The 14,671-nt window shown below is 50.7% G+C and overlaps 1 protein-coding gene across 5 annotated transcripts in view; it reads right to left on the minus strand.

Moving 5' to 3' along the window:
- Positions 1-14,671, minus strand: part of CHFR (checkpoint with forkhead and ring finger domains) — a 31,977-nt gene that overhangs the window by 9,789 nt on the left and 7,517 nt on the right. For 3 of the 5 annotated variants that reach the window (XM_008005326.3, XM_008005327.3, XM_008005325.3), the window contains exons 4-11: positions 14,344-14,453; positions 12,803-12,862; positions 12,019-12,240; positions 9,724-9,891; positions 6,503-6,662; positions 4,827-4,981; positions 3,921-4,083; positions 1,641-1,783 (exon numbers count right to left, since the gene is read on the minus strand). In XM_008005326.3, coding sequence (XP_008003517.3) covers positions 1,641-1,783; positions 3,921-4,083; positions 4,827-4,981; positions 6,503-6,662; positions 9,724-9,891; positions 12,019-12,240; positions 12,803-12,862; positions 14,344-14,453 — 1,181 coding nt within the window. Of the gene's footprint in view, positions 1-200; positions 585-1,640; positions 1,784-3,920; positions 4,084-4,826; positions 4,982-6,502; positions 6,663-9,723; positions 9,892-12,018; positions 12,241-12,802; positions 12,863-13,969; positions 14,316-14,343; positions 14,454-14,671 lie in introns of those variants that run through there. The other 2 variants (XM_073021276.1, XM_073021275.1) reach the window with 2 other exon arrangements.

A 14,671-nucleotide genomic window follows, 5' to 3' on the forward strand; every position in this document is an offset into this window, starting at 1 on the left:
GCACACGACATTCAGCAGGAGCACGTGGGACCCAGGGCAGAAAGACAGCAGGTTAGAGACGCCGCCCGGAAGCACAGTGAGGAGGTGCACCTGAGATAGCCGGGGAAGACACAGACCTACCCTGCTAAACCACCAGGGACCTTCTGCCACCCAAACTCGGGGAGTCCAAACGGATTAACAATAATGACTGGTTTAGCGACTGGAGCAAGATTTCAAAGATCTGTTGAAGGTTTTTCTTTTTTTTTTTTTTTAGGCAGTCTTGCTCTGTCACTCAGGCTGGAGTGCAGTGGCATGATCTCAGCTCACTGCAAGCTCCACCTCCCAGGTTCATGCCATTCTCCTGCCTCAGCCTCCCGAGTAGCTGGGACTACAGGCAGCCGCCACCACGCCCGGCTAATTTTTCTGTATTTTTAGTAGAGATGGGATTTCACCGTGGTAGCCAGGATGGTCTCGATCTCCCGACCTCGTGATCCACCTGCCTCGGCCTCCCAAAGTGCTGGGATTACAGGTATGAGCCACCACGCCCGGCCGATCTGTTGAAGGTTTTCTACTATTTCCTATAAAGGGAGGATAGCCCATAGAACCTATGATATAGAATAAAACAAGTTTTGTGTTCAATGTCCGCTCAGGTGAGAGAACAGCCATCTCTCAAATCAACAAGGGACAGGCTAGTTGCACAAGACCAACTGATGCAGCAGCAGAAGTCTGAGCCCACCTGGCCAAGTTCCCTGGACACTCACCACCCACACAGGAAAGACCCTGCGAGGTCAACATGCTGGCCATAAGGACAGCAATTTCACCACCTAGGTTCACCGAGCGCCCACTGAGGGATCCAGGACCCCAGAGGGAGGCGCTGGTCCCACCTTGCAAAGGAAGGAGTCTGTCCAGTGACCCAAACGGAGCTTCTGAGTGGCGGAGGCAAACCCAGGCTGGTGGACAGGAGTCCAGGTGGACACTTTTGTCTGTTCTGTCCACAGGTTCTACAAGAAGCCACTGAGAACACAGCACAAGGATGTGGCTCTGCATCCATCCCAGGCCAGTGGCCTCGTGATGTGCTCAGCCCTGACCTGTGGCCAGGAAGCCAGGACCCCGAGGGCCATCTTCCCATTCTATGAGTCCGGAGTGAGCAGGGCAGAGAAGTGCAGCCTCCACACCCTGCCCAGCTCTCCTCTGCTTTCCTGGATGGCACCTGACACCCCTTGCCGGAAACAGGCACCTGACGGGAAAACATTTCGCACAAAGCCAACTCTGGAGACATTGCCACTGCTGAGGAGAAACCCGCCTCTTACTTGAGGGACAGATACGCGATCATCACTTTGGGTCTGGCAAACCCACTGGGGGATGTGAGCTGCCCTGAGGCAGTGGTTGGGGAGGAGCCAAGTATTAAGGTCAGGGTTGTTAATTCCCAGGAGTGTTCAGGAGTGGCTATGAATCAACAGTTACTTATCTGATTTCCCAACCGAAAATCAGTCACAAAAAGCAACAAACTGCGAGTGCAGGGAGACCACTGAGGCCAGGGCCCAAAGGGGCAAGGGGTGCAGAGAGGAGGTGGGCAGAGTGTGGCCACGTGCACGTCAGCACCGGGCACAGCCATAAAGTGACTCGCGGGAAGGCTGAGGCCTAAGGGCGGCGTGGCTCACCTGTCGTGAGGCTGACGGACGTGGAGGGTACATCCCCCAGGGCCTGCGGGGCTCCTGGCTCACCCTCGGGTGCTGGGCAGTGGGGAGGCTGCACCACCTGCCTTCTGTACTCAGGACACTGCCGGCACACAACGTATGGCTGGCTGCAAGGAAGCACAGGGCCGAGCTGTGTGCAGGACCCCAGCCTCTCTCAGGCAGGGCCAGTGCAACGCGGGTCGACAGCCATCACAGCTCAGCTCCACCCTCGCTCAGCTGCTTGGTGTGAGGGGAGGGGCCAGGCCCCTTCCTGCCCAGCACCACTGTGTTAGAGGAGTGGGACCAGAACAGGAGTCGAAGGGCAAGGATACGCTGCTCTACATCCCCAGCTCAGCCCCCACGCTTTGGAGCGCCATCCCCGGAACCACTCAGTCCCCACTGATGTGTGCTCCCAGGAGGCGATGCCAGCGCAGGGCAAAGGCCAGCACATGCGAACACACCTCATGCTCCTCAGGACGCCACCTACTCTCCCGTTAAAAGTAGAGCACGGTGGACAAGGTACCGGGAGTCACACCAGGAGCCTGCAAGGCCCCGAATCACTTGTCTTTTCTACACTTGTCTTTTCTACACTTTTCTACACTTCGTTTTCACAAACGAGCAGATAAAAATGTAAACTGTAAAAAAAGAACCTGTCAGAAAAAATACACGAGGCTTCTCCTCTCCATCTGAAAGGCTTTTCTGCGCCTGACACCAAGGCCAGGGGCCAATAAGGCCAGCGGGTAAGACCTGACCAGATTAAAAAACAAAGCACGGTGAAAAGACACGTATTTTTCATAAGGAAAAAATGTAAATGCAAATGAGATTACCTATTTTCCCTACTAAACTGGCAAAAAGCGCCCCTCGTGCAGACCTTGTGGAGTGCACTAGACGCGCCCTTTCCTGTTGGTGTGGGGGTAACAAACTTATCAAACGTCTGTCCAGGTCCAATTCCAGTCACATTCTGTGACTCGACCGCTTCACGTCTAAATGCTGGCGTCACCGCACATGTGCACAAACACGGACGTAAGAAATGCACAGCAGGTGCTTCCCAATCCAAATGCTGGGGACGTTACCGAGCTGTATGTGCAGCCGAATCCCAGCTTCATAAAAACATTTGTTTCTCACGCCTGTCATCCCAGCACTTTGGGAGGTCGAGGTGGGCGGATCACGAGGTCAGGAGATCGAGGCCATCCTGGCCAACGTGGTGAAACCTTGTCTCTACTAAAAATACAAAAAAATTAGTTGGGTGTGGTAGCAGGCGCCTGTTGTCCCAGCTACTCAAGAGACTGAGGCAGGAGAATCACTTGAATCCAGGAGGCGGAGGTTGCAGTGAGCCAACATCGCGCGACTGCACTCCAGCCTGGCGACAGAGCGAGACTCTGTCTCAAAAAAAATAAAATAAAAATAAAAATTAAAAAATAATAAATAAAATTCATGCTATTGCACTTTAGCCTGGTCGACAAGAGCGAAACTCTGTCTCAAAAAAAAAAAACCTGTTAGTATATTACGTTTCATTTTGTTAATGAATAGGACGCATGTACGAAAAGCTGGGAAAATGCAACAAAATCTTAAAGCTAAAGTGGTTTTTGTTCCCTTCTTTTTGCTTAACAGTCACATGTTAAACTTGGCAAAAGCAAACAAAGGTAAGTTTTGGGTTTTTTTATGTGTTCATTGTCTTTTAAAATATCATGGCCTTGACCCAACATTCAGACCCTGGACTTGTGCATTAGGAAACATCAACATGGCAGCCGATAAACAAGGTCTCTGAGGCCGGGACTGTCCGGTCCAGGTGATGGGGCCTCTTCCGTAATAACATCCTGACAAATGATAAACGTTGCAATCTATACTACAGGACTTTACAGTCACTAGATCAGCTACAAAGAACACATGTGCTTATGTGGGAAAAAATAACATGGAATAAACTCCCTCTGTCACAGCCAGAGATGCCAGACCATGGCGAGTTGAAGCCAAGGGAAGGGTGTCGGCCAAGGGTGCAGATGTCCCGGCAGCCGCCTGCGGCTGGCGCTGTGCTGGCTACCTGACTACCCCCGTAAGTGTTCACCCAGTCCCTGCCACGCCCTCTCAGGGGAGGTGCTAATTCTATCCAATACCAGAAAACAAGCTGAAGCCATTTAAAAGCTTGGCTGCTCAGGGGCAGAACCGGAACTCAGGACCCGCGTTGTCCACCCGGTGGTGAGCTCTCGGTCCTGGTTCTGATGCTTCTCCAGCTCCCACACTCTGCTCTGAGCCAGGGGCATGATTTACCTAATGTCCGAGGACTCACTGTCAACGTCTGACAGCTCCAGCAGGTCCTCTGAACTCCCTTCTTCATCGGAAAAAGACCGCCTAACTTTGGGCTGCAGCATGTCTTGAGTGATTTTATTCCTGGCATCCATACTTTGCACATCTTCTTCACTGCGACTCTTGTCTAGAATTGAAAGAACACAGCGCCATTGGCCAGCAGTGAGACACGACAGGCAGACACTGGGAGCCTGTGTGCACCGTGCTGTGGAAGAGGCGTCTGGGTGGACTGCCCTCACTTGCATTGGTGCTGGTGGGTGGACCGCCCTCATTTCCCTGGGTGCTGGTGAGTGGACTGCCCTCACTTGCATGGGTGCTGGTGGGTGGACCGCCCTCACGTGCCTGGGTGCTGGTGGGTGGACCGCCCTCATTTCCCTGGGTGCTGGTGAGTGGACCGCCCTCACTTGCATGGGTGCTGGTGGGTGGACTGCCCTCATGTGCCTGGGTGCTGGTGGGTGGACCACCCTCACTTGCATTGGTGCTGGTGGGTGGACCGCCCTCATTTCCCTGGGTGCTGGTGGGTGGACCGCCCTCATTTCCCTGGGTGCTGGTGAGTGGACCGCCCTCATTTCCCTGGGTGCTGGTGAGTGGACCGCCCTCACTTGCATGGGTGCTGGCGGGTGGACCGCCCTCACGTGCCTGGGTGCTGGTGGGTGGACCGCCCTCACTTGCATGGGTGCTGGTGGGTGGACCGCCCTCATGTGCCTGGATGCTGGTGGGTGGACCGCCCTCACGTGCCTGGGTGCTGGTGGGTGGACCGCCCTCATTTCCCTGGGTGCTGGTGGGTGGACCGCCCTCATTTCTCTGGGTGCTGGTGGGTGGACCGCCCTCATTTCTCTGGGTGCTGGTGGGTGGACCGCCCGCACTTGCCTGGGTGCTGGGTGAGGTACGCTTCCACGAGGTTGTTGAGGATGTGGTTTTTACAGATACGCTCCACAGGACAGCGGCAGGTGGGGCACAGGGACGAGCGCTCCATCCAGCCCGAGTAGCAAGCGGCGCAGAACGTGTGCATGCAGGGCTGCAGACTGAAAGCGTGAGAGGAGCAGCGTCCAAACAGTCCCACAGACGCAACCACCACCCTCAGCCAAGGTCCACAGCAGCCCCACCACGGAAGGGCCTACAGGAGCCCAGCCATCGTTCAACCTAAAAACCCTTTAACTCAGTCTTCGTTAATGTAAATCAGAGGCCACATGGCCTCTGTGTTTTCAGGAGGGACAGAGGTGAGATTATGACTTCAGGAACACAAACAACGAGACACCAAGTGTTTCTGGAACAGAAGCTGGAAGGTTCTTACTCTTGAGTTCCCACGGAAAAGCAAGGAGGCCCTTCCTCAGCTGCCCCTGCATTCATTCCATGCTGAATACACCTTCCCGGCTAAGGAACATTTAAAATGTGCACAGTTCCTTCCATCTGTCTGCAGAGTTCACTGGGTCACACACGACCCACCCCCAAAACTTGTGGGGTCTACAGCCTCCAGCTCAGGGTTCCAGGTTTCCTCCTTGTTGGCGCCACAACTAAAATGAAAGTGGTGGCCATGCACGGTGGCCCACGTCTGTAATCCCAACACTTTGGGAGGCCAAGGCGGGCAGATTACCTGAGTTCAGGAGTTCGAGAACAGCCTGGCTAACATGGTGAAACCCCCGACTCTACTAAAAATACAAAAAAATTAGCCAGGCGTGGTGGCGCACGCGTGTAATCCCAGCTACTTGAGAGGCTGAGGCAGGAGAATCACTTGAACACGGGAGGTGGAAATTGCAGTGAGCTGAGATCCGGCCACTGCACTCCAGCCTGGGCGACAGAGCGAGACTCCAACTCCAAAACAAAAACAAAAACAAAAACAAAAAACCAGCCTGGGCTACATGGCGCAACCCTGCCTCTACAAAAATACAAAAATCAGCAGGGTGGCTGGGAGCAGTGGCTCACGCCTATAATTCCAGCACTTTGGGAGGCGAAGGTGGGCAGATCGCCTGAAGTCAGGAGTTCAAGACCAGCCTGGCCAATATGGTGAAACCCTGCTTTACTAAAAAATACAAAAAATACAAAAACATTAGCCTGGTGGCACACGCCTGCAGTCCCAGCTGCTCAGGAGGCTGAGGCAGAAGAATCGTCTGAACCTGGGAATCTGTGGTTGCAGTGAGCCAAGATCGTGCCACTGCACTTCAGCCTGGTGACAGAGCAAGACTCTATCTAAAAAAAAAAAAAAAGGAATAAAAAATAAAAACATAAATAACAATAAAATCAGAACATTAAAAAAAAAAGTCAGCCAGGCATAGTGGTGTGCACCTGTAGTCCCAGCTACTGAGGAGGCTGAGGTGGGAGAACCGCTCGAGCCTGGTAGGGAGAGGTTGCAGTGGGCTGAGATAACGCCCACTCTTACCTGGGTGACAGAGCCAGACCTTGTCTAAGAAAGAAAAAGAAAATGGTAACCTCAGCAGATGCCAGGCCAAACAGAACCTGGAGGCTTGTTTCATGCCCAGCCCCGCCCCACACTGGACGAGGAACCTGCAGTGCCATGTTCCATGAGGCAAGGGTGAACACAGTCGCACCTCACGCAGTCGTGTAGCAGGTCCTGGCAGATGATGCATGTCAGTGTCTCCTCCATCTTGTCTGGCCTCCCAGTCGCTGCTCTGACGTCCTCCTGGACGGTTTGGGCGTTTCTACGCGGTTGTGCGACCAACAACTGCAGGTTCAGGTCAAGGTCCCCGTCTACAAGAGAAAGGGATGTGTTCTGACTGTCGTAACCGAGGAAATACATGCAGTCGTTTTTTTTTTTTTTTGAAACGGAGTCTTGCTCTGTTGCCCAGGCTGGAGTGCAGTGGCACGATCTTGGCTCACAACAAGCTCCGCCTCCCGGGTTCACGCCATTCTCCTGCCACAGCCTCCCAAGTAGCTGGGACTACAGGTGCCCGTCACCACACCCCACTAATTTTTTGCATTTTTAGTAGAGACGGGGTTTCACCGTGTTAGCCAGGATGGTCTCGATCTCCTGACCTCGTGATCCAGCCGCCTTGGCCTCCCAAAGTGCTGGGATTACAGGCGTGAGCCACTGCGCCTGGCACATGCAGTTTTTTGAGCTGACAAACATCTTCACCTGTAGAAAGAGAAAATCTCCAGGCCACAGATGTTCAGAACCAGAAGCAGAAAACAGAGGCCTTGCCTTATCTTTGTATTTCCAAAGCACACCTTTGGCTGGGCGAGGTTGCTCACGCCTGTAATCCCAGCACCTTGAGAGGCCGAGGCAGTCTGACACCAGCCTGGCTGACACAGGGAAAACCCCGTCTCTACTGAAAATACAAAAATTAGCCGGAAATCGCTTGAACCTGAGAGGCAGAGGTTGCAGTGAGCCAAGATTGTGCCACTGCAATCCAGCCTAGGCAACAGAGTGAGACCTGTCTCAAACAAATAATAATTAAATAAATAGGGTACTTTTCAGAAGGTCCAAAATAAATCTCATATTCCAATAGGTTTAAGTTTTGTTTCAGAGACATGGTTAATAATATTAAAAAAGACATTCAGGATGTGAGTTAGTGTTGAAGGCCAGCTGTCAGGGTGTATGATGTCACTCATTTGTGTCACAGAGGAAAAGGCTGAAAACAAAGACTGAAGATGTCAACAGTAGCTCATATTTTTTTCTTCTGGTGTGTTTGTCTTTTTTTTTTTTGAGATGGAGTCTCAAAAATCTGTTGTTGATTTCTTTACTTGAAACAAGCATACGAACGGTTTTGTGTGGTTTAATTGCTTAGCAATTCCAATGTCATTGGAGTTGAGAAGGTAACATCTTGAGTTTTCTTTAACTTTTTTTTTTTGAGACGGAGTCTCGCTCTGTTGCCCAGGCTGGAGTACAGTGGCGCGATCTCAGCTCACTGCAAGCTCCACCTCCTGGGTTCACACCATTCTCCTGCCTCAGCCTCCCGAGTAGCTGGGAGTACAGGCACCCGCCGCCACGCCTGGCTAATTTTTTGTATTTTAGTAGAGATGGGGTTTCACTGTGTTAGCCAGGATGGTCTTGACCTCCTGACCTCGTGATCTGCCTGCCTCGGCCTCCCAAAGTGCTGGGGTAACAGGCATGAGCCACCACACCTGACCCTCTTCGGGTGTGTTTTCATTTTTCTATAATGCTGAGATGTTGGTAATCATCAATTAATTTTTATTTTTAGTTAAATAAACTGAACACAATTTAAAAAGCCAAATATTTACAAGAAGCCAGATGCAGTGGCTCACGCCTGTAATCCCAGCACTTTGGGAGGCTGAGGCAGGGAGATCACTTGAGCCCAGGAGTTCGAGACCAGCCTGGGCAATATAATGAAACCCCATCTCTACAAAAAATACAAAAAAAAAAAAAAATTAGCCAGGTATGGTAGCACGCACCTGCGGTCCCAGCTACTCGGAAGGCTGAGGTGGGAGGACTCTCTGAGCCCAGGAGGCGGAGGCTGCAGTGAGCCAAGATTGAGCCACTGCGCTCTGGCCTGGGTGACAAAGCAAGATCCTGTCTCTTAAAAAAATGTATAGATAATATATTTAGAAGAAAACAAAGGCAGTCACCTTCTGCCTCAGCCGCTCCTCACCTGATTTCCCTCCTTGGAGGAAAACTACTTTCATGTCTTTGAGCTGTTTCTTCTGGTATTTACCTCTGTGTTTCTAAGTTATCATGGTACATGTTGATCTATCAATTTTAGACATCATCCCTGACATCTATTAACGTAGAGCAAAACTCTGAACTGAGACCCCCCCCACCAACATTATGTTAACACAACCATTAGTTCATGATACTGTATTTGTATTATGCTTATGCAAGTATTCACTGCTGAGCCAAGTAGTGTACTAGATTGTTGTAGGACTTACACGATTTTTCATGTTTGCTAGAATTAAAATTTCCTCACTCCTGTGCTTATTTTTCCTATGTAACTGTTGCTGATTCTTTCCACACCTTCCCCATGCCGATCAACTCTATGTGTCAGATAACCTGTGAATGTGAAGATTTAAGCTACATTTTTAGAAATTATTGTCCTACCAGGACAGAGGGCTTTCTTTTTTGATTTTTATTTATTTATTTATTTATTTATTTATTTTGAGACAGAGTTTTGCTCTTGTTGCCCTGGCTGCAGAGCAATGGCACAGTCTTGGCTCACCACAACCTCCACCTGCTGGGTTCAAGCAATTCTCCGGCTTCAGCCTTTCAAGTAGCTGGGATTACAGGCATGAGCTGCCACACCCAGCTAATTTTTGTATTTTTAGCAGAGACGGGGTTTCACCATGTTGGCCAGGCTGGTCTAGAACTCCTGACCTCAGGTGATCTGCCCGCCTTGGCCTCCCAAAGTGCTGGGATTATAGGCGTGAGCCATGACGTCTGGCTTGATTTTTATTTTTAGAGACCAAGTCTTGCTCTGTCGCCCAGGCTGGTCTTGATCACCTGACCTCAAGAGATTCTCCTGCCTTGGTCTCCCAGTGTTAGGGTTACAGGTATGAACTACTGCAACTGGCCAGGAAGGAGGACTTTGAGATTAATTCTGCAACTCAGAACGGACTATTTCCAGACCAAGAGAATAGCCTGTAGTAAACCACAGTGCTATCGGGATTATGCAAACCACAAAAAACAGGCCCAGGTTTTCTGAATGAAAATGCCAGAGGTGTTCACAGGCATCAACCTGAGGCAGGGCCCACATGCCTCTGCAGGAAGCAGCGCCCCACAGCACAGAGCATGGCAGCGGCCCCTGCACGCCCCGGGAGCTCATGCTAGGGCAGAGGACACACACAACCAGATACTAACCTCCTTTCATTTTCTTCTTCACGGGCTCCAAATCCTCCTGATCCCGGGGTTCCAATGACGAAAAGGATGCAGGCTTTCTGTCTGAGAGAGCTGAAGCAAAGCTGGAGATTTTATCACTTGCCACGGAGGGACCACATCCTTTAGGGGAGATGCCACCACCCCCAGACTCTGTGAGAGGAATCAAACAAGACAAAGGCTGATCCATCCAGCTCAGGAGAGAACCACGACTGTAGGGTATCACTGACTGGAACCCAGTGCAGCTGGCAACCTAAGATGTCATAGTTTAGGAATGACAAGTGGCTTACCAGGAGTGTGTGCTCACTCAACTCACATCTTCACTGTATTTGTGCCCATCTCTGTGTGGGGTGGAGCTGGGGGCAAGAAGCGCATTCGCAGAGAAACAAATGCGGAAATGTCTTTGACCAGGTTTAGCCCTCGGGCAACAAGTCTAACTCAGGGTAAATCCACATATTTGTGGTCATATGATGCACACCGTGTCATAAACTGTGTTAAAATAGAGGTTTGGGCCCAGTGCGGTGGCTCACACTTGTAATCCCAGCACTTTGGGAGGCTGAAGCAAGTGGATCACCTGAGGTCAGGTCGAGACCAGTCTGGCCAACATGGTGAAACCCCAACTCTACTAAAAATACAAAAAATTAGCCAGGCATGGTGGCATGCACCTATAATCCCAGCTACTCAAGAGGCTAAGGCAGGAGAATTGCTTGAACCCAGGAGGCGGAGGCTGCAGTGAGCCGAGATCATGCCACTGCACTCCAGTCTGGGCAACAAGAGCGAAACTCCTTCTGGGGAAAAAAAATAAAAATAAAAAATAGAGGTCAGAGGCCGGGCATGGGGCTCACGCCTGTAATCCCAATACTTTGGGAGGCCAAGGTGGGAGGATCACTTGATCCCAGGAGTTTGAGACCAGCCTGGGCAACAAAGCAAGACCCCATCTCTACAAAAAATACAAAAAAGAAAAAATTAACTAGGCGTGACAGTACGAGCCTGTGGTCCCAGCTCCTCAGGAGGCTGAAGTGGGAGGATCACTTGAGCCCAGGAGGTCAAGGTTACAGTGAGCTATGATCACGCCACTCTCCCAACCTGGGCAACAGAGCGAGACCTCTATTTTTTTGAGATGGAGTCTTGCTCTGTCGCCCAGGCTAGAGTGCAGTGGTGCAATCTTGGCTCACTGCAACCTCCGCCTCCTGGGTTCACGCCATTCTCCTGCCTCAGCCTCCTGAGTAGCTGGGACTACAGGCGCCCGGCACCATGCCCAGCTAATTTGTTGTATTTTTAATAGAGACGGGCTTTCACCGTGTTACCCAGGATGGTCTCGATGTCGTGACCTTGTGATCCGCCTGCCTCGGCCTCCCAAAGTGCTGGGATTACAGGCGTGAGCCACCGCGCCTGGCCAAAACTGGTTTTAAATAACATCCTCTTCTTGATGAACTCTGAAAACATCATGCTAAGTGAAAAGAGCCAGTCACGGCTGAGAGCAGTGGCTCATGCCTGTAATCCCAGCACTTTGGGAGGCTGAGGCGGGTGGATCACGAGGTCAGGAGATCGAGACCATCCTGGCTAACACGGTGAAACCCCGTCTCTACTAAAAATACAAAAAATTAGCCGGGCGTGGTGGCGGGTGCTTGTAGTTCCAGCTACTTGGGAGGCTGAGGCAGGAGAATGGTGTGAACCTGGGAGGCGGAGCTTATAGTGAGCCGAGACCGCACCACTGCACTCCAGCCTGGGAGACAGAGCGAGACTCCATCTCAGCAATAGAAAAAAGAGCCCAGTCACAATAGACCACGCATGATTCCATGTCTGTGAAGTGTCTAGGACAGAAAAATCCAGAGGCCAAAAGCACACACAGCTGCCAGGGGCCAAGGGGAAGGGGACACACAGAGTGACTGCTGATGGGGCCGAGGCGAAGGGGACATGCGGAGTGACTGCTGATGGGCACCGGTTTCCTTTTGGTGTCAATGAGTGGTGATGGTCCCACAACCTTGTGATGTACTAAAAACCACTGAAATGTACGCTTTAGCTGGATGACTTTTATGGTATGTAAATTATAATCTCAATGAAACTGTAAAATACACCATGGTACTAGAGCCCCTGATCTTCACTTCTCTTGGGAAGTAAAGGGAACAACACAGTCAATATTGACTCTTACAGAAATCTTACTACTGAGAACCTCATGCCAGTCCTCAGTCGCTTATCTGTCCGTGTAACAACACAGGCAAAGAGTAGTGAACAAAAACTATGCAACCAGCACCAAGACCTCATGAGATGTGACCTCACCGCAACTGGAGGAATGCTCTCGCCCTGCAGGAGGCGGCTCCGTGGAAGAGGCCAAGGCTGTGGGGAAGAGGTCTGACGTCGATGTTGATGGCTGTGGCTCCTCAAAGCACACCTGAGCGGTGGGTGACAACGGAGGGAGCCAGGGATCGGCCCCTGGCCCTGCACCCACACCTGCACCTGAGGCATCTTTGGTCCCATGGAACACATTTTCCTTGTTAGCTTCTGTAACCCAAAAGGAGCAGAAGGAGCATACATCCAGGGCTCAGGGAGACACTCTAGGGATTGAAACGCTCTTAAGAATGCAACAGCCCCAAGACCAGGTACGGTGGCTCACGCCCATAATCACAGCACTTTGGGAAGCCAAGGCAGGTGGATCACCTGAGGTCAGGAGTTCGAGACCAGCCTGACCAATATGGTGAAACCCCATCTCTACTAAAAATATAAAAATCAGCCGGGTGTGGTGGTGCAACCGTAATCCCAGCTACTCAGGAGGTTGAGGCAGGAGAATCTCTTGAACTTGGCAGGTGGAGGTTGCAGTGAGCCAAGATTGCACCACTGCACTCCAGCCTGGGCAACAAGAGCAAAACTTCATCTCAAAAAAAAAAACGGGAGGCTGAGGCAGGGGAATCGCTTGAACCCAGAAGGCAGAGGTTGCAGTGAGCTGAGATCGCACCACTGCACTCCAGCCTGGCGACAGAGCGAGATTCCATCTCAAAAAAAAAAAAAAAAAAGCAATGCTACAGCCCCTAATATGCATCCGCTTCTTTGCTATAATCTTACTTACCAAAGGATTCTCGTGTCATGCCTTGCTTTTCATTTAAAGATTCATAGAGGTATGCCACGTCTAAAAGAAAATTAATCAAATCAGAAACGTGGTGGCCCCTGTGCAAACTGAGAACTCATTTTTCTCTTCTGTTCTCCAGTCCATTTGTTTTTGTTGATTATTTTGACTCATGAGCTAATAACAAATTCATCAGTTCAAGAGTTTTTAAAAGAAGTAATCTAAAACATCTTTTCCAACTCAAAAGAAATAAGCCTCGGGGAAAAATGGCATCAAGAGGCAGAAGAAGGTGAAGAATCTATGTCTCACTTATAACTTCAAACTACACAAAGGAGCAGATACAAGAGCCTTCTGTGTGGCAGGGGCTGGTTAAGTTTATACTGAAGATGCCTAAGACATATTTGCCCCATTCTTCCTCACCACTGTGGTCTTTAGGTATTTCAGGGGTGGCCAGGTGCGGTGGCTCTTGTCTGTAATCCCAGCACTTTGGGAGGCCGAGGCAGGCAGATCACCTGAGGTCAGGAGTTCGAGACCAGCCTGGCCAACATGGCGAAACCCTGTCTCTACTAAAAATACAAAAATCAGCCAGGTGTGGTGGCATGTACCTGTAATCCCAGCTACCTGGGAGGCTGAGGCAGGAGAATCGCTTGAACCCAGGAGGTGGAGGCTGCAGTGAGCCAAGATCACACCGCTGCACTACAGCCTGGGCAACAGAGCAGAGTGAGACTCTGTCTCAAAAAAAAAATTAAATAAGTACTGGCCGGGTGTGGTGGCTCACGCCTGTAATCCCAGCACTTTGGGAGGCTGAGGTGGGTGGATCACCTGAGGTCAGGAGTTTGAGATCAGCCTGTCCAGCAGGGCAAAACCCCATCTCTACTAAAAATACAAAAATGAGCCAGGTGTGGTGGCGGGCACCTGTAATCCCAGCTACTTGGAAGGCTGAGGCAGGAGAATCGCTTGAACCCAGCAGGTGGAGATTGTGGTGAGATGAGATCACGCCATTACACTCCAGGCTGGGCAACAAGAGCAAAACTCCATCTCAAAAAAAAAAAGGATTTCAAGGGTGACCTTGGAAGGACTCCCATAACTTTCCTTGTCCTATACCGTTCTTCCACAAAACAAAAACGCAGACTTCTGGAGCTGAAAAAACTTACTAGAATCCAGTCTAACCTTTGATGTTTCTTGTAAGGTCTCCAAAAGCAGAACCATCAGTGGCCTCCAGACCCCTGGTCCTAGGTTTTATCCCCATAACTCAAGTTCTTCTCCTGTAGAACCTAAGACATCCCCATGAGTTTCTCCGTGGCTGCCATGTTGGGATTGGCTGCTCAAGGCCACGGCGGTATTCCTGAGGAATGGCTGGACTCAGGCTGCAAAATCGACACTCCCACTCCTCAACAGACACTATTCACAACAGGAACCCACGTGAGCAAGAAAGGGGAGGAACATTCCTATGGGAAGCGGTGTAGCCAGAAGGAACGTTCAGAGCACGCCCTCGAATGCACCTCTGTGGGGGTATGACCCTGGCAAGCCTTCCTCTCTCTTACTGTATTCTGGTTCATTCTTCCTGTACACCAAGTAGATGATATCCCCACTCTGTAAAGGGCACGTCTGCTTCTTAACAACTTTCAGCTTGTTAATCACTGTTCCATTGGTGCTGTAAAAAAACAAAAACACAATTTACTCTACTTAAAGTAACTTGGAGTTACGAGATTTTTTTTCTAGCACCATCAGCAAAGCAGCTGTATATGACCATTCTGGAAATACTCATAAGAACGGCATAAATATGTAACGATGCACACATCCATGCACCCCTCACCATTCTCTCGAGAAATGGCTCACCCACTTCTCCCTGACTGACAGCCTAACCAGTCA

Source organism: Chlorocebus sabaeus, chromosome 11, assembly GCF_047675955.1.
Source record: "Chlorocebus sabaeus isolate Y175 chromosome 11, mChlSab1.0.hap1, whole genome shotgun sequence".
In the NCBI taxonomy this organism is placed as follows: Eukaryota; Metazoa; Chordata; class Mammalia; order Primates; family Cercopithecidae; genus Chlorocebus; species Chlorocebus sabaeus.